Source organism: Manihot esculenta, chromosome 3, assembly GCF_001659605.2.
Source record: "Manihot esculenta cultivar AM560-2 chromosome 3, M.esculenta_v8, whole genome shotgun sequence".
Classification (NCBI taxonomy): Eukaryota; Viridiplantae; Streptophyta; class Magnoliopsida; order Malpighiales; family Euphorbiaceae; genus Manihot; species Manihot esculenta.
The window spans coordinates 24,670,009-24,689,909 of NC_035163.2; the positions used below are offsets into that span (position 1 = coordinate 24,670,009).

The 19,901-nt window shown below is 29.3% G+C and overlaps 2 protein-coding genes across 8 annotated transcripts; one reads left to right on the forward strand and one right to left on the reverse strand.

The window, feature by feature from the left end:
* Window positions 1–8,075: 8,075 nt before the first annotated feature.
* On the reverse strand, window positions 8,076–10,062 carry LOC110612130 (thioredoxin-like protein YLS8). Of its 7 annotated transcripts, none has more exons than XM_043954642.1 (6): window positions 9,822–9,962; window positions 9,642–9,684; window positions 9,505–9,539; window positions 8,892–8,947; window positions 8,702–8,795; window positions 8,076–8,580 (listed from the first exon to the last, which is right to left on the reverse strand). In XM_043954642.1, the coding sequence occupies exons 5-6, from the start codon at window positions 8,705–8,707 to the stop codon at window positions 8,272–8,274; spliced, it is 315 nt and encodes a 104-aa protein (XP_043810577.1). In that variant the 5' UTR covers window positions 8,708–8,795; window positions 8,892–8,947; window positions 9,505–9,539; window positions 9,642–9,684; window positions 9,822–9,962; the 3' UTR covers window positions 8,076–8,271. The 7 variants fall into 7 exon arrangements, with proteins under 7 accessions (XP_043810577.1, XP_043810575.1, XP_043810579.1 ...); XM_043954640.1 differs by having other exon boundaries at window positions 8,702–8,802; XM_043954644.1 differs by lacking the exon at window positions 8,702–8,795.
* A 3,648-nt stretch (window positions 10,063–13,710) lies between these two features.
* Window positions 13,711–17,738, forward strand: LOC110612126 (organelle RRM domain-containing protein 2, mitochondrial). The gene is made up of 4 exons (XM_021752811.2): window positions 13,711–14,026; window positions 16,279–16,347; window positions 16,427–16,533; window positions 16,903–17,738. Exons 1-4 carry the CDS (start codon window positions 13,870–13,872, stop codon window positions 17,422–17,424), a joined length of 855 nt encoding a protein of 284 aa, XP_021608503.2. The 5' UTR covers window positions 13,711–13,869; the 3' UTR covers window positions 17,425–17,738.
* The last annotated feature ends 2,163 nt before the right edge of the window (window positions 17,739–19,901 follow it).

The following is a 19,901-nucleotide window of genomic DNA, read 5'->3' on the forward strand; positions in this document are numbered from 1 at the left end:
ATCAAACTCAGAATGTTAAGCCTGGTTTTGCTCATAAACATACAACCATAAAGAAACATACATAAACTGATCATGTGACTCCACAAAGGGATTACAAGTCTTATAGTCAAGCACTAGGCTATACATTGTACATATACATTCTCTCTATCCATTTACATGTCCACACTAGCTCTCTTCCTGTACCCTGCTGAGTTCTCTCTGACCTCTGAACCTGCACAACTGGAGTTAGGGGAGAGGGATGAGCTACGATAGCCCAGTGAGTAGAATAGTAATAAAATACCAGGTGATAAAACATGCTCTCATGGAATGCAACACATAATCACATCACCTCGGCCGGACGGATCAAAACTCCCTCTATCTCATCTGGGGTACCTAAGTACCATGTGCCTGGTCCCCGTAGGGCTGTTCCAGGTCTTTGTGTTGTGCCTGGTCCCCGTAGGGCTGTTCCAGGTCTTTCCTCTGAGGGCTAATGAATCCTCACGAAGTCCGTGCCGTCTCACATAAGCAATGTACAAGGAGCAATGCCAAGTACAAGGATAAATGCAATGCATCATCTTTGTGAACACTAATGCACTCACCCTATAGCATATTCATGATGCATGAAGCATGATAAAATATCAGTTCTCATATTAAAACATTAAGTTAAATTCCACTCACCTTTAGGTATCTCTGAACTGACTCTGCAGGGTTTGACACTGGACTCACTGCTGACTTCCCTGATTCCTCTGGTCCGTACCTACACAGGTGGACTGAAATGAGGGACTAAACTCACTCAAGAACATCTCTCAGAAACTCCCCAAAACCCCTCTAACCAATCCTAAAGCCATCATAGAAAACATGCAAAAGAAAGTTGGACAGGGCACTTTCGGCGGCAAGTTCGGCGGCCGAAACCCCACTCCAGAGACAAAACTCATGCATGTTCGGCGGCACCTTCGGCAGCCGAAGGTCTCGTCCAGAGACGAAACTCACACATTTTCGGCGGCCGAAAGTCCCTTTCTAAACCGAAAGCCTAGCTTTCGGGGGCAACCTTTGGCAGCCGAAACTGCCTCCACAAAGGGTTCGGCGGCCGAACCTTCCTTCGGCGGCCGAACCTGGTTTTGCCCGAAGGACAGAACCCTGCTCTGTTTCATGCAACCTTTGCCCAAAAACCTACAAACATGCATATCAACTACTCCCAACTAGCATATACAGAGATATATGCACAAAGGGGTCTAAAACTACCCTAAAACCCCAAACAAACATAGCACATAACACTGAAACATGGTTGAACACCACAAATCATCAAAAACCTCACCTAAACCTAAACATGCATACTACCCATACAAACTTCAGAAAACCTTTCAAAAGCATCAAAGAAGCTCAGGATCTTCACTTACCTCTTACACAACTTGAGGATGAAGGATCCTAACGTGGAGATATGAAGAAAAGCTCTTCCAAAGCTCCAAGCTTCAAAACTTGGTTCTTTTGCTCAAAACCTTCAAAAGTCACCAAAACTCGTAAAACTCTTGAAAGATTTGATGAAAATCATGGAAAACATGCAGGTCAACGTAGGAGAGGCTGAAACTCACCTCTGGCTGCAAGTGGAGGAGAAATAACCTCCTTCCACCGACCCTTGGCCCTTTTATAGGTGGCTGGCCAGACCACCTTCGGCAGCCGAACGTGAAGCCGCAACCATGCAATGTTCGGCGGCCGAAAGTGACCTTCGGCGGCCGAACCTTTGCATTTCTCCCTTGTTGCCTTTCTTTCAAAACTCAAGTCTTTTAACACTTCAAAACATGAAAACAAGTGAAAATACCTTGGAAAACATATGCATTACCCTTCTCGAGGGTTCCGCCACCCGAGATTCCACCGGACTACAGGAATGTCGAGGCCGGACTCGAGCCGGGTATTACAGGACCATCTGCCTCTTTTCCTTGCTATTAAATACTTTGTGGATCGGCGTCATGCTCATCGGTTCCGATTTGAGAATACTTGGCTTTGTGAGCCAAGCTGTCGGAACCTAATTTCAGATATTTGGCAGCAATTTGCAATTATGGATGTTGGGGACAAGCTTGTGGCGTATAGTAATGCTTTGAAATCATGGGGTGCGAATCTTAAAATTCTTCATAAAGCTGAGATGGAAGAGTGCTTGTTGCTATGTCTCATCTTCGAGGCTCTCATATTCAGGTACATATGGATGAGTTTTTAAGAGCTAAATCTCGTTTCTTTAAGCTTTTAAATCTCCGTGAGGTCTCATGGAAGCAACGTGCCAAACAATTTTGGTTTAAGGAGGGTGATGCTAATACCAAATTTTTCCATAATGTTGCTTCTGCTCGAAAGCGGAAAAAAAATAAAATTTATAGATTGCTAGATGACTCGAATGTGTGGCATGATAGGAGTTCGAGTTTGGAGGGGGTGATGTCTGATTATTTTATATCTCTCTTTACTACTCAAAATTGTAATTCTGAGCCAATCTTGCAGTGTGTTCCTCTTTTGATGTCTCAAGATCAGAATGACTCTCTTTTAGCTCCTTACAGTTTTTATGAGGTTAAGTCTGCAGCATTTTCTATGAAAATTGATAAATCACTTGGGTTAGATGGCTTCAATCCTGGCTTTTTCTAGCATTATTAGGATATCATTGGAGAGGATGTGTCTCGCTTATGTATTGATTGCTTGAATTCAGGGTTTTCCCCTATGAAATTGAATGAGACTGCTTTAGTCTTGATCCCTAAAAAGAATGTCCCTGAGCGGATGAGTGATTTGTGCCCTATTGCCTCTGTAACGTGGTTTATAAGATCATGACTAAGATGATAGTTAACCGTCTTAAGTCTATTTTGCCTTCTATTGTCTCGAAAAGGTAGAGTGCTTTTATTTTTGGACACAACATCCAGGATAATATTATTTTAGCTCTTGAACCTATGCATGGTTTTAGTATTTCTAATCGGAAGAAGGAGTTATCTGGGGCTCTTAAAATGGACATCAACAAGGCCTATGATAGAATGGAGTGGGGTTTCATTCGTGACATGTTTCTTCAATTGGGTTTTGCATAGAGATGGGTTGATTTGGTGTTTTTTTTGTATTTATACTGTTTGTTATTGGATTCTTCGTGAAGGCAGAGAGATTGGCCCTATTTCTCCTTCAAGGGGTTTGCGGTAAGGGTCCCTTGTCGCCTTATTTATTCATCTTTTGTGCAGAGAGGCTATCCCGCTTATTGCAAGATAGTATTCATCGTGGCAGTCTTCATGGTTATAGGATCTCTCAGGGTGGTCCACAAATTTCTCACCTATTTTTTGCTGACGACAATTTGGTTTTTTTCAGAGCAAATGTTCAAGAAGCGTTGGAGATTAAGTGTATTCTTCGCATTTATGAGAATGCTTCTAGGCAATTGATTAATTTTCAAAAATCATCTGTTTCTTTTAGCAAGCATACTCCTGTGGCTCTTTGCGACTCTATTTGTTCAGTGCTCCAAGTTGAAGAGAAGTCAGATTTGGATAATTATTTGGGCCTCCCATCTCATGTTAGCAGAAACAAGAAAGAAATTTTTAGTTTTGTTAAGGATCAATTGTGGAAGCGGTTGAATTCTTGGAAGCATCGAGCGTTGTCTCAAGCAAGAAAAGAGATTCTCTTGAAAACAGTTCTCCAATCTTTGCCTAATCATGTCATGAGTTTGTTTTTGCTTCCTCGGACTTTATGTTTTGATTTGTAAACAATTATGACTCGATTTTGGTGGAGTAAGGAGGCTGAACAAAATTGTGATACTCACTGGTTGGGGTGGCATAGGATGGCGAAGCATAGGCTTGAAGGAGGATTAGGTTTTAAAGCTTTTTATGAGTTTAACTTAGCCATGCTTAGCAAACAAGTTTAGAATATTATTACTAAGCCTCATTTTTTAGTTGCCCGTTTCATTAAAGCTCATTATTTTCCATCAACTTCTTTTTTTTATGCTTCTTTGAGTAACAATCCTAGCTATTTGTGGCATAGTATTTAGAGTCTCAGAGTTTAGTAAAATCTGGTGCTTATTGGAGAATTGGGAATGGAAGGTCAATTTATATTTAGGATCACTATTGACTTAAAGATGCGCCTAATTTCTTGATTTTGACATCTCCTCCTCCACATTGTGCTCTCTCTGTTGTTTTAGAACTTATGGTAGGCCATAGATGGAATGAGGAATTAATTGCTCGGTTGTTCAGTGATAGTGACAAAAATAGTATTTTGAATATCCCGTTAAGCTTTTCTTCGCATCAAGATGCTTGGTACTGGAAATTTGATTCCAAGGATCGCTATTCTATCAAGAGTACTTATAGATTTTTGGTGGATGGTTTTCGTGGTCAGGAAGATAGTGAGATCTGGGCTCGGATTTGAAAGATGAAGGTGCCTCCTAAAGTGATTAATTTTTGTTGGCATGCTTTAGTTAATATTATTCCTTGCCTCTATTTGGTTCAATCAAGAAGAGTTCCTGTTGATTCTTTGTGTCCTTTATATCATGGAGCTCCTAAAACTGTCTTGCATATTCTTGTTCAATACCCTTTTGCCCAAAGCTGCTGATTGAGTTCTCCATTGGGTTGGCCTGCACCATCTATTGTCTCTCTTAGGGAGTGGTTTCGTTGGCTTTCCTTTCTGCTTCTACTGATGATGCTTCCCTTATTCTCATGATCTGTTGGACTCTATGGTATAATAGAAATAATATTGTTTGGAAAACTCAAGGTAGGACTGTGAGTGGTGTGTTCTTTATGGTGCTGAATATTTTGCAGCAATGGAGGAGGGCACATACTGCTACTGTCAATCACAGCAGTACTGCATCGGTTTTGAATGTCTGGTCTCCTCCTCAATAGGGTTGGAATTAAAATTAACATTGATATTTTTTTAAGCTCGCAAAAAGATTCGCTAAGTTTTGGTTGTGTGGCCCGAGATGCTAATGGTTGTTCTATAGCGGCTAAGGCCGGATGTTTTCGCAATCAAATAGAGATTAAGTGCGCTGAGACTATGGCTATTAGAGAGGCATTAAGCTGAATTAAAAAGTGTGGTTGGGATAGAATACTTTTCGAATCAGATGCTCAAGTTCTAGTTGTGTTCATTAACAACTCATTTTGATAATTTATCATCCTTTGGTCTTTTAGTTCAAAATTGTAAATTGCTTTTATCCAGATTTATTTGTGGAAGCAAGATGTGTTTATGTTCTCATATCTGCGAATGATGTCACTAATGTTTGAGCAATATTGGCTCATTCCAATTCAAGCCAAAGAATTCGGGTTAATATCCCTGCTCCTCATATTATTTCTTTAATCACTTTGAGTTAATGATATTTCTCTTCACCTCTTAAAGCCAAAAAAATCCTCCAAAATAAACAAGGCTTTAGTGTTGGAACCAAATGAAAAAATAGTCACTCCAACTTAGTTTTTTTTAACTTTTAAGTTCAACTTATAAATTTATAAAATATTATAAACAAACATGTTATCTAATTTTTATAATTTATAATTTAATTTTACTAGTTTAAGAGTTTATAATATAATTTGACTAGTTTATAAGTTTAATTAATTTGATAATAATTACATTGTTTTTGAACTTTAATAAGTACATTAAAATTTAAATTCTATTTTTTTCATGAAAAATATTATTTTAAAAAATATTTTTCGTACTTCCTGTTGTTTGGAACGGTAAAAAAATTTATTAATAAAAAATATTTTTTATCAAATAAAAAGGTGAGGTATATTTCAGGAAATTATTTTTTGCACCTTAATATTTTTATTAAAATTTTTATATATAAATTTTTTAATAAATTTTACTTTTAAAATTAAAATTTAAATAATAAAAAATAAATTATCCCATTAAAAAATATTTTTTAAAAAATATTTTTTGATTGAATTAAAAATATTATGGTTTCCATTCTTATCGTATTTTAAAAAATATATTTTTTAAATATAAATTATTTTCTACAAATACGATTTAATTAAAAATATTCTGAATTCAATTCTTATAGTCTCTTTATCTTTTAATTCAAAAACAAAAAAAAACCTATGTGTCTTGGCACCTTGCTGGTTTCACTGTGCTTAAAACAAATCCGGCCTTATCTTTTATGTGCTATTTAAGTGATTAATTTCTTTTTATATTTAAAAGGTCAAGAATTATATACTAGAAATTAAAAATATTAAATTTTATTTTTTAATTTAAATTTATTAAAATAGACTAAATAGAATATTATTAATATTTTAATATACTAATATAATAAATTGTTGATGCCATTACTTTCTAAAACTGCAAATAATTATTAATTATTTTCCTATGGTTATTTTATTAATTGTTGATTCCATTAATTTAAGAACAATTAAGGTTAATAATTATTAATTATTTCAAATTAATGTAATATAAAATAACTAATAAATGTAATTTATATGGTTATTTTATTGAAAACAAAGTAATAATTATTTTGTTACAAAGGCTCATTAAAATTTTATTAAAAAATGTTTATTTTACTACAAATTTAACTTTAATTTTTTTCTAAAGTGTGTATTTTTCAAAATCAATCACATTATAGGAAATATGTCATATAAGAAAAATGATATAAAATATAAAAATATTTGTGTATTTTCCAAAATCAATCATATTATAGGAAATATGTTATAAAAAATGATATAAATAAAAAGTATAAAAATAATATTTTCTCTAATTTTTTTAAAAAAATTAAATTATATGATTTGTAATTTTTATCTTACACATTTGATAATACATAAATATTTAAAGATATTAACACTTTAAAATATGAAGGTACAACTTTTTTTTAAATAGAGTAAAATATTATTGTTAATAAATAATATAATGTCATTAATTTAATATATTTTTAATTATATTAATTTTAAAAAATTGAAGGTGCTGAGACCTTGATTGTAAAATAATTAAAAAAAAAAAACAATCGAGTCTGACCTTAGAATGTAAGATGAACGAATTTAAAATAGCTAGATCACTTCGGGAATTGTTATAATACTCCTGCTACTTTATGGAGAGAATTACTCTCATGAATCTTACAATCGTTTAGGCTGAATCAGGGCCGACAAAATAAATCAAGTGGATTTTATTTGGATTGAGTCAGAATCCACGAAAACAAATCAAGTGGATTTGGAATATCTCTATACAGGCCTGTCCAACGGTTTTTTGCTGGATTCTAATATGCATGACAGACCGGATCATCTATAAGTCCAAATTCAATAAAAAAAAAATCAACCCGACAATGAAATATAAAAAAAAAGAGCAAATATTATTCCTTCACAGCTTTATTGGTATGCGTATTGAAGAAAATTAAACATGATATAAATAAAGTGATTAATAATACTGTACATATGAATATGTCCAATAGAGACGGATATCATATAAACTGTACATACGAATTTGTAATAGATATCACATAAAGGTCGTAAGTCGTTATTAGTAAGTAAAAAAAGAAAAAAAACTCTTTTCCTTACACGCGTAAACTAAATCCTATTACGAAAATATCAGAACATCAATATGTTTTTAAAAATATTTATCAGTTCCTCCTCTACTTAAAATCATTCTAATATCAAATTATTTAAATATTCTGTTAAAAATCATTAACGTTAATTCGATAAATTAAATGTTATAATTATTTAAAATTATTAAAACAATAATAAACATTTAAAATTATAAAAATTAAACAGTATAAATATTAAAATTAAAATTTTTGATAAAAAACGAAGAAATTAAATTTTATAAAGTAATTTTAAAATAGCGATATAATTTTCTAAATATCTATAAAAAAAATAGTAATCCCCTTATTTTGCATAGAAAAACTTATGTAAAATTGAATTCAATAAATGCAAAGAGGTGAATAGACTAAAGTATAGTTTTACACTCCCTAATTAAGTTTAATGAAATTCATTAATTTATTCCTTAAGTTTTTATTTTTAAAATTATATTATGAACTTTATGATTTTTATAATTAAAAAATATACTTAATTTGAGTTAATTTATAATTTAAGTATAAAGACTTGAACCTAAATCTCCATGTAAATAAAATACTTTCAAATATTGATAAAAATTCTGAAAGTAGAAAACTTTATTTGTAGTGAACCGAATTAATATAAATATTTTCAAAAGTAAATTGCATTAAAATGCAAACAATACCAAGTAAATTCCACTAATGACCACCAATTTATAAAGGGTTCTATAAGAACATGTCAAGGACAAATTTCTATTGTATTTCCGAGTTAGATATATAGCAAATTTGCAATATTGCCTCTACGGGACCATGCAAAGCTAGAAATCAATGAGCTTGCTCAAGCACTAATAACGGTACTTGGTGGAATAATCTTTTGGAGCAATGACCAAACCCCGGCCCTTCCTTGCTCCACGGTAAACAGTTTCAACTATGTCGATGAACTCTTGTTTGTCTTTAAGAGCCCAGTTAATCTTGTTGTTATTTCCAGTTCCAAGATCAATCATAATGTGTTTGTTCCTGAAGAAGAACATGACCGTGGATGGATCATACAACTCATACATGGTGTTAAAATCCGGTACCTCTGTGATGTCCACTAGATAAATGACGGCAAAGTTTTTTATCTTCTCAGCAACTGACGCCAGGACTTCATCCATCTGAAAGCGAGGAACAAAATGAAACAATTACAACTTCATAATGGAATTAGCAAGATCAAATAACAAGAAGCAGAGGATATCTAGAGAGATGCATAATCTTGGAAACTCAAGCTAAGAGTACCAGCATAACTCTTGAGCAGCTCAAGAGATAATTCAGAACCTGTACAAGGCACTCAAAATTGTTGTATGTTGCAGTCCAAACGCCTAAAGCTATTCTGAAAACTGAAATAGAAATTAAATCTCACAAATGCAAGAAAAAGGAAACTACTGCATAAACATTAGCAGAAAGTAGAGGTCATAAAGCTCACAACCTCAGAAATCAACGCGTTATGCAAATGCAGTCACGGACTTTTGTGTGTTCTCCACTCTATGATGAGAGAAAATAAATTTGCATAAATTGTTAGAGCATGATAGGCTATTACTCGAGAAAAATAAACAATACTAATTCAAAAAATAAATGCAACAGTTTGAAAATCAGATTTTCAGCACATTTAAGAATTCCCGAATTGCATGAACAAGAGATAACAGTCCAAAAAATAAACAATTAAAAGAACTAGAATGCACCCAAGGAAAGAAAATAAAAGAATTCCTGTGAAGCAGCAAGTATGCAAAGCGCTGCCAAGACTATAAATCCTGCAATAAGCAACTCAAAAGGGAATAACAAGCTGAATGTTGGCCTTTATGTGGACTGCAATGGAACTTACACTCAATATGCCAAATTACAACACATCCAAACCATTAGCTTACCAAGCAATACCAGAGCATATATTACAAGCAATTTTTACTATAATTCAGTTAAATTTCCCAAATATAATTTTGCTCAACAGCTAATTTTCTGGTTTTAAATTTCGTTTTGAAATTAGACTACTGCTAGAAACTTTCCGATTATTGGGTAACCTTTTGAATTTTATAACACGTATGTACCTTAATCTTTCCTCAATGGCATCTTTTTGACGGTTCTGCAATCCAAATAAATATAAAATTATCCAAACTTCATTTTCAAGCTAACAAATAACAAAGATAAGAAATTCTAAAGATCAATGCCTCGTTCATAAAAATACCTTCAGTAACGGGCGCAGCACTACAGCCCTACGGGTTTGACTCCTAACAAAAACCATGCCATTGAGCCAAAGGAAAGAGATCAGAAACCAAATTGCCACACGCAACAATCAAGCACATAAATTCTTTAAATGCGCAGATTGAACCAAGTCTATTCGTGAAAGGAAGGGAGAAAAACACACCTGCATGCACGTATCGTCCCAGTCATGGCCAAAACGGATGATCACAACCCGCTCTTCTTCGGCAAGAATAGCCTGATCGACGGCCCACCCTGTGTGCAAGTGCGGCAATAGGTAGGACATTGTTTGCTCTTCTCTTCTCCTCTACGATCCCTATCGTTGTTCAGTTGCATTATAGTTTGGAATTTATAGGAAGACTCGAAGACTCTGGAAGAAGCCTGAACCTCCCGCGTTTGTTCACATAATTATGCTACGCCACGTATCTTCTAATAAATCGACAAAAATGAAAGAAGTTGGCTAGACTTGTCAATTTAAATCCACAAAGAATCAATCTCGGGTTCTTTTTATCCGGGTTGACAATTCCCCATCAAAATTTTCAATTTCCGTCCGCCCACTAGTGGATTGGGCACGGATCCACATGATCAACCCGATAATGATTTTCATAAAAGTAAGTTTTTTTTTTTTTAAATGCTAGCTAGTCATCATCCTTTTAGAGACACTAATATTAATTAAACGTGTATTGTTTATTATATATACTCGTATTTTTTTTATATATTTATATTTATTATATTTTTTATATAAAATAATTTTTAAATAATTACTAATATTATAAATAATGAAAAAAATTAATTAATAAAATATAAATATTAATATAAAATAATATAAATTTAAAATAATACAAAATTTAATTTAATTTAAATTTTTTATAAATATTAAAATATACAATAAAATTATTTTTTTCAAATGAATACTTAAATATATCAATTTTAAATATAATAGTTTAATTTTTATTTTCTATAAAAAATACAATTTTATAAAATTTACAATAATAAAATATATAACATATAATTTATAACAAAATATAATATTTATTTTGAAATTAGTTAATATTAATTTTTTAATTGAGTAAATCTATTTCTAAATTATATAATCGAACTAATAATAAAATTTAGTAATTTTATATTTTTTTAAAAGAATTACGAATTATGAATAAAAATAATTTATATATTGATTATTATTTTTTCTTCCATATTAATAATTTCGTTTATAAATTAACTATAAAAATATAAATAAAATAAAATCGTGTTGAAAATAATTAATATTTTATTAAAATATTATGTTAGAATTTTTATAATAAATAGATGTACAAAAATAATAAATAAACTATTTTAGTTATCTTGAAACTTAATTTAACATATTAAAAAATTGATATAAATAATTTTTTTATAACTCTTTTAAATATATTAAAAAATTAATTATATAATTACTTTATTTTTTTTAAAAAGGATAAGATTAATATTATCAAATTTATTGATTATTATCTTATAAATTTAAACTTTTTATTTTATAATTTAATTTAATGTTATAACTACTATTTTAATATTTTTCAATAAATATAAAATTATCATTATCATTTAAATAACTTCTATTATCACTTTATTATCCTTATAATGAACGTTTTAAATTAAAACACTTATTTATCAATTTAATATTATTAAAATTAAAATTTATTTTAAAAATTTTATCTCAAAATATCTATTTTATTATTTATATATATTTTAAAATTAAAATAATTATTTACTAACTTAAAATTAATTTAGATAATAAAAGTATTATTCACTTTAAATTTTTAATATAATGATTAATAATATAAACAACTAATTTATTATCTTGTAACATAATATTACTATGCTTTAAAAAAAAAACATAATATTACTAAATTTATTAATATTTTATAATTAACAATAAAGGTATATAATTAATTTTTAAAAAATATTAAAATGTTAACATTTAAAATTAAGTTGATTTTTCAAACTATAATCTATCACTGTATTTATTTATTTATTTATTTTTATAATTTTAAATTAACTTTTTATTATTTTTTAGAATTTATTAATATTTAAATGTGTTGTTTTGATAATTTTATATAAAAATTTTAATTTTTTAATATATATATATATATCATAATTTACATATTTATTTAATTAATTTAAATAAATTGAGATAATAAAAATTATTGTTTACTTTAAAATATAAATATAAATATAAATAATTAAAGCAATAACTTATTATATGATAATTTTATGTAATTAAAATTATTAATTTTTTATAATTACATATAAAATTTTTTTAGATTATATTAAATTTGTTAGATTTTTTTATATATATTGTTGATAGTTAATTCTTAAAATTATTATAGTCAGTTTAATTATTATCTTCTAATTTTAATTTTAAAAATTTAGATTTATTATTTAATAATTTAATATTACTACAATTATTTTAATATTCTTAATTAAAAATTAATTTGTCATTATCCAAATTATATTATTATTTATTATCCTATAATTTCTAATATTAAAATTTAAATTTTTTTATTATTCATGTATATCCTAAAATTTACATATTTATTTACCAATTTTAAATTAATTTTGATAATAACAATTATTTTCATTTTAAAAATAAAATATAATTGTTATAATTAAAAGATCAATACATTATCTAATAATTTTATATTATCAAAACTATTATTTTTATATTGTTTTTATAATTAATTAAAATTTAATTTCAACTTTTAATATAATTATTAATAATTAAAAGAACCACTTATTATCAAATAATTTAATATTAATAAATTTTTATTTTATATTATTTTTTATAATTATTTAATATTTAAATGTAAATCTAATAATAGGATATATGATAATTATTTTAATATTTTTAATTAATATTTAAAATTATTATTTTAATAATCTTATCTAAAAAATAATTTAAATATTATCAAAATTATTAATTTTTAATAATTATCCTACATACTTATCAAATAAAATTAATTAAACTCATAAATAATAAATTTAAAAATGCATTAATTTTAAATGATCAATATCTAAAATCATTTTAAAAAATTATTTAACTAATTTAAAATTTAAAGCTAATTGTAAATAGTAAATAACATAAAGTAAAATTGGCATGGTGAAACTAAAGTTCATATTGGATTAGAGCAATGAATTTGCATCTATTTGTGTTGAAAGAGGCTAAAAGTGACAGATTCAACTCACAATCTAGCTCTGCAAAGAAAAAGAAAAAAAAAATTATTTAATTTTTATTGAAAATTTTATTAATGGATTACTTAATTTTAAAAAGTACGTCAAATATTTTTAAAAATTTTAAAAATTTTTTATTAATTAGTCATTAAAATATTTACTAATTGATTATTAAATTATTTTAGATATTTTTATAATATTTAATTATTAATATTAATGAAAAAATTATTGAAAATTTAAAAATATTTTAATATATTTTTTAAAATTAAAAAGATTAATTAACGTATTTTTCATTTCTCATTATAAAAGAAAAATTAATATTTAATTTTTAAATATTATTATTATAGATAAATTAATTTTTATTTTTTAGAAATTTATTAAAATATTTTTATTTTCTAAAATAAATTTTCATTTATTTTTATTATTAAAAATATAATAAAAAAAATAAATTATCACTATTTTTCTTTTTTTATTTTTTTTAAAGAAGAGAAAGAGGAGAATTTAATAGATTTGAAAAAAAAAATATATTTTAATAAATTTTTAAAAATATAAAAATTAATTTATTAATAATGATAATAATTAAAGATTAAATAAAAAAATTTATTTAAAAATAAAATAAAACTTTAAAAATTATCTTTTTTATTTGTTTATTTATTTTTAATAAAAAATAATAAAATAATGATTTTATTAATAAAAAGTATTTTAATAAATTTTTAAAAATATAAAAACGAACTTTTTAATAATATCGAAAACTAAATAATAAACTTTGATCGGTCGGATCAGTGTATACCAAAACCCGACCCGCGATTATCTTAGTCGGCTACAATACGAGTTTATAATAGGGCTGAGCTTGCAATTTTGCAGGCGATCCATAAACCCTAGTCTCGATATTACACCGCAGCCTAGAAAGGAAACTTAAGGCGCTTCACTTTGGTGTCTGTCTGCGGCCGAGACGTTGGGGTTTTAATTAAAACCCTTCGCACTATTCTTTCATCACCACCAACACGATCATGGCTATGAGGGCAAGGGCCGCTTTGGCTGCAGCTCCCCGCAGCTTGCTTCGCCTCTTCTCAACAAATTCCACTCCATCCTTCATTCCTCCTCCCACCTCCGCGGAGACTTCTGCTCGACAACAGGCTGACCCCAACACTAATCTCTTTGTCTCTGGCACGTACCCCTCTCCTAATCTCTTTCTTCATTTCCCTGTATTCTCTTTCAGTTATATCAATTGGCTCTGTTGATGATCATCATTTGGTTTTGTTAAAAGCAGATAAAATGTTGGAAATGACAGGAAATATGTAAAATTTATGAAATCTGATTTTTGTTGTCAGTAAACAACCTTAATTTGATTTGATTGCTGTGTTGTTTTGTTATTGCATATTTCTCCTTTTATATAGCACAATTTATTGAGTTCTGTCACTTTGGTTTGTGAGTTCAATGTTGTAATCGTATTGCAAAATCGTTGTTTAGATAACTTTTGTTTTTGCTATATTATGTGTGTATTGGAAATTGTTTTGGTTTTTGTCTTTCCTTATTAGTTACTTGTATGAAAAATTTAATCATTTGATTTGTTTCTTCGTATGCTGTGGATGCATTGCAGCTCGAGATAAGTGTTTGCTTTTCTGTTGATTATTTCGTAGCATACATAAGATCAGCCGTTTTCATGCAATGGAATCTAGGTGATAATGAAGCAACCCAAATGTAGTAAGTGGAAGTATAAAGTGCAAATGGATAGTATGGTAAGGGATAAGGGATTTTGTAATCCATTCACAGAATTTAAATATTTGTAAGGTTTAGAAACTTTACAAGTTTCTAGTTCTTTTTGGAATTGTGTGATTCAGTTCTTTCCCTAGTTGTGGTGTTGGTGGGATCTTGGTTGTGACCCTAGGAAATCCAGAACTTGTCACCCGAGGTTGCCAAAATTCATAAGTTGCTACTTTATTTTTAATCCTTGATAGTTTTAAAGGGAACTAACCCATGACTGGTCACTGATGCCTACATTTCTATGAAAATGCAATGTTAAGTTGAGAGGCGTTGCCACCAATATAATAGACTGTCATATTGACTGAAGCTTGGAGAAGAGAAGGAAGATAGCATATCTAATGTTTTGACTTGTAACTCAATGGAACTCCTTTTTGGTGACAAGATTATTGGCTTGAAGCATGTAATCCCAATGAACTAGAATCAGTGTTATTAAAAGCACCAAAAAGCGTCAGGCCTCTTGCAAGAGCTGAGCGCCTTTCCTCACCTTGCTCGAGGCGCAAGGCGAGGCGAGGCATTGCCTCTTGAAAATAATATGCATGACTTTTTTCTTTCTTTCTTTCTTTCTTTTCAAAAGCTAAACCTTAATACATATTTCTTTTTGAAGCAGCTGATTGGAGAGCTAAATTTTAGGTACTAATTAGATGATATATCTCCATAATTATATTAATTAATTAGAGATGCATTTTTACTCATGGCTGCCAAGTGAATAGTGATGCATGAGAGAGAGTTGAGGATCTGTGGATGGAGGCTGGAGTGTGGATCTGTGACTCTGAGTGGGAGAATGATCACATAAAATGAACAGGAAGCATAAAGCTATAGATGGAAGAAGAAGAGGAAGAAGAATGGTGGGTCAGAGGCGGAGATTTAGATGGAAGGGCAAAGTGAAAACAGGGTCTAGGGGGTTAGTTTTGAGATAATTATTATATATAGCTGTGGCCAAAATGAGAAGTACTGGAAATTGGTTCAGCATTCCTATTTAACTGAACTGAAAATGGAAATTTCTGAAAAGCTTAGTGAACTAAAATTAAAAAACTAAATTGAGTTGTTTTAGTTTGGTTTTTCTGTTATAGCAAAAAAGTGCTCGCACTTAATCTTTGATGTTAATAGCATAACAGGAAACTTTTTTGTGATCATTCTGCTTTTTTTTTGCCCCCTTTTAGGTGATTACCGTTCTTTATTTCTGGCTTATTTCCTTCTACATGATTAACTAGTTTGGGTTTGGTCATATGATCATTTTCTTTCATTTCTTTCTGTTTAGAGGTAGAGCTTCAAAGTTCCAATTTTAGACCTTTTTGGGTTATTCCGGTTAATATAATGAGATGAAACAATTTTTTTCCCTGGTTAACTACTAAAAGTCAGACAACTGTTAGTCATCTGAGGCTTTGGCACAACTGTGTATAGCCTCCAGAAAGAGAATACTAAATGCATTGGTATGACTTTCATATTTTTATTTGAGACATTGAGCTTCTTTGTAACAATCGGTGATCAATAATCATCAAATCAATTTTGTTTTCTCCTGACAAATTAAACATATGTATGACAATAGTTTGCAATTTTAACCAACTATTCTTCGAGATTCTTTATTTACTTGGGATTTTGATTTTAACTTAATTAGTATTTTTTTTTATTTGGCACCTTGTTAATTATATTTTCAGGACTTAGCAAGCGAACAACTTCAGAGGGATTAAGTGAAGCGTTTTCCAAGTTTGGGGAAGTGGTTCATGGTTTGTGCTTCCTTTCCTTGAATGTTCAAGAATATTTTCTTTCCGAATATTATCAGTAATTTCCTATTGCTTTTTACAGCTAGAGTGGTGACTGATAGGGTGTCAGGATATTCTAAGGGGTTTGGTTTTGTCAGATATGCCAACTTAGATGCTGCTGCTAAAGGTATAGAAGGCATGGATGGGAAGGTGAGTTTGTGCTTTCATTGCTTGAAATTATGAGATACAACCAATTATAATTATTATTAATATGAGATCCAAGTACATAGGATAAATTGCTCTGTCCATTTTATATGCTTTGTGTATGAGCTTTTCAAAGCATACAGCTGCTGAATTTTGAGAACTCTAATTGAACCTTCCATCTACCGTTTGTCAGTTCAATTGTGTAGGATGTGGATGAGAATTTTTATTATGTTTTCGTTTTGTAGCTTTTTTTTTTAAGAAAAAAAGTTAAAGTTTAACTATTTTAGTAATAATCTTGAATTTGGTTGTTTGAATAATTTTTTTAATCTTATTTTTCCATATTATCTCTTTCTGATATTTTACTGTGTTGTATAGTTTTTGGATGGCTGGGTTATATTTGCCGAGTATGCAAGACCCAGGCCATCACCTACTCCCCCTGGGATAAATGCAGGTCCTGGATATGGGAGCAACACTGGCCCTTCTTATGGGAGCAACAGAGGTCCTACTTATGGGAATGCTGCGGGTTCTGCATTTCAGAGTAACACAGTTCCTGACTATGTGAACAATGCTGCAGGTCCTGCATATCATAGTAACACTAGTCCTGATTATGGAAATGCAACAGGTCCTGCTCCTGCATATGGGAATACCACATATGGGAGCAATAGCACTGGTCCTACGTTTGGGAGTAATGTGGACCCTGCATATAGGTCTAGTACTGATCCTGCATACAGTAATGCTCCTACTTACACCTACGGGAATGCGTCTGGGCCTTCAGATGGGTCTAGTGCTGGTCCTACATATAGTAATACCCCCACATATGAGAATGCTTCTGGGACTTCATATGGAAACATGGGGCCTTACGGTAATGACATGGGTGCCCCATACGGCAGTCGATGATCTGTCACCAAGCTACCAGACTCGGTCCCTTACAAACTTTTCCAAAATTCTAAAACGCTCAGGTGCGAGGAGCATTTATATATACTATCAATTGAAAGCGTTTTAGATAGCATTATTGCCAGCAGATTGAAATGTGAATTCGCAACATTCTATTAGCTATTCGTGATTCGTCAGATGAACATTCTACTCTATGAACCCTGTTAAATCTGTCTGGAATTTATACCTTTACAGTTTATTTAGTAGGGAGTTATTTTCAATTAATTGAACAGAAGTTTACAGCTGAGTTTCATAAAAAAAAAGTTATTTATTGATTCTATGCATTTGCAACTTATTATATCGACTGGGCATGCAGCAACTTCAACTGTTGTTCAGTGGAATGAAGTTTAGACTGAGTCTCAAGTTTTAGGCAATATTGATTCCAGCTCAAATGAGTTTTTTTCTTCTATTTTACGTCAAATGGGTCTATACTTTGAACCCTAGGAGATTTCTTGTGAAAGTTGAATAAAGGTTGGAATTGATCATTGATTTGCGGTCAAGATTCGATTAGATTAGAAGTAAAGTTTTTGGTAAAAAGCTTATGTTTTATATATGAATATTAACATGTTATTTAACAATAGTTTTCATTTATAATAATAAAATAAATTGAAGCTGGCTTGGGTGTCCTGTTACGGAAGTAGCTGCTGGCTTCGTAGCTATGGATTTGCAGGGCATTGCGGATGTTGCTTGTTTCGTGTTGTCCCCTTCTCCTTTGAAAAAGAAGCAAAGTACCCAAATTTATTTATTTTTATATTATTAATGTATTATTGGGTGTAATGGGCCATATATTTAAAACTATTGCAAACGGGTCAATGAACATAGTGACATGTGAATTTGCCGTTTGGTGGACGCAATCGCAATCCATCAACAACGACAACGTTGAGAAACATATCCTAGTTTTATAATCTCAATTTGAGAAAAAGATTTGGGATTCCCTGAGAGAGAAAATTAGTTAAATAATCAGACAAGGTTTAAGAAATATATGTTGAGAATTGGGAAAAAAGAAAATGTTGTATGGCCTATTTTGTAAGTATCACGAGAGAACCATTCTTCAAATGTTGTGAACGTGACTTGTTAAATAATTGAGCTACAAGAGTTGAGGAGGCCAGCTTTCTATTTAAGTTTTTTTTTTTTTAATTAATTTATTATAAAATATTTCATAATTCAGTGGTTAAGATTATCCCTAAAAATATTTATCTTTTATTATTAAAACATATTCATTATTTGTTTCTTAAAGATTTTTTTGCCTTAAAAGGCTCTCTATTGAGCTGTGTTTCTTTTCCTTCCCTAAATAGAAGAACTTAAATTAGTTACTATATAGTATAATAAGTAATTACTATAGCAAATATCTTTTAAAGTAGTTAAAATCAACCAATCAATAAATTTTATAACGGTCAATTTTTGCTTTATATATATATATATGTTTGAAGATTTCATTCTGATTTTAATTTTGATTCGATTTATTTAAATTCAATATTTAAAAAATTTTAGAAAAATGTTAAATAATAAATGGATGTTAATTAAAATCAGACTGATGTGCAATTGTAATTAATTTAAGATTTGATTGGATCAATTCATTTGCAGTTAAAAAACTCTCTTCCCTCTCTCTCCAAACAAAGTTTCTTGATTCCGCCCACTCCCCCATCTCTTTTCTTTACTTCTGTTAGTTTTTGTTTTTATTTCTTTTCTTTGCATTTTCTTGCTTAAATTTAATTAAAGTTATTTCAATAATGCACAAATCCGTTTAAATTTATAAATTTAAATTAATAATTTATAGAAAAATATATTTATATTGATAAATTTTATTTTAGAAAAATAACATTTTAAAAAATATTTAAATTTTAAACCTTTATTTGTTTAAAAAAATAATTTGTCTTTAAAAAATATTTTTTAAAAAAATAGTCATGAATTTTTTTTTTCAAAATAACTTATTTTTTATTATTTAATTTTAATATTAGACACTGTTAGTTTTAAAAAATAATTTTTTAAAAAATATTTTCAATATTTTTTAATATTTAGAATATCAAAAAAAATTACGTCATTTTAAAAATGACTTTTTTAAAAAAAGGTAATTCTTTTTAGAATAATTTAATTTTTTATAAAAAACATATTTTTATTAATTAATTTTTTCAAATACCTAAACATTATAAAATATGAAAATTATTTTTTAAAAAATGTTTTTCGTGAAATCAATGAAGATTTTATTTATTTAGAGAATATAATTTGTATTTAGAAAATATTTTTCAATAAAATAATTTATTCTTTATTATTTAATTTTAATTTAAGATTCTATTTTTTAAAAAAATAATTTATATTTAAAAATTATATTTTTCAATAAAATAACTAATTTTTTATTATTTAAATTTAATTTTAAAAATAAAATATATTAACAAATTTATATATAAAAATATTAATAAAATCGTTAAAATAGAAAAAATCAT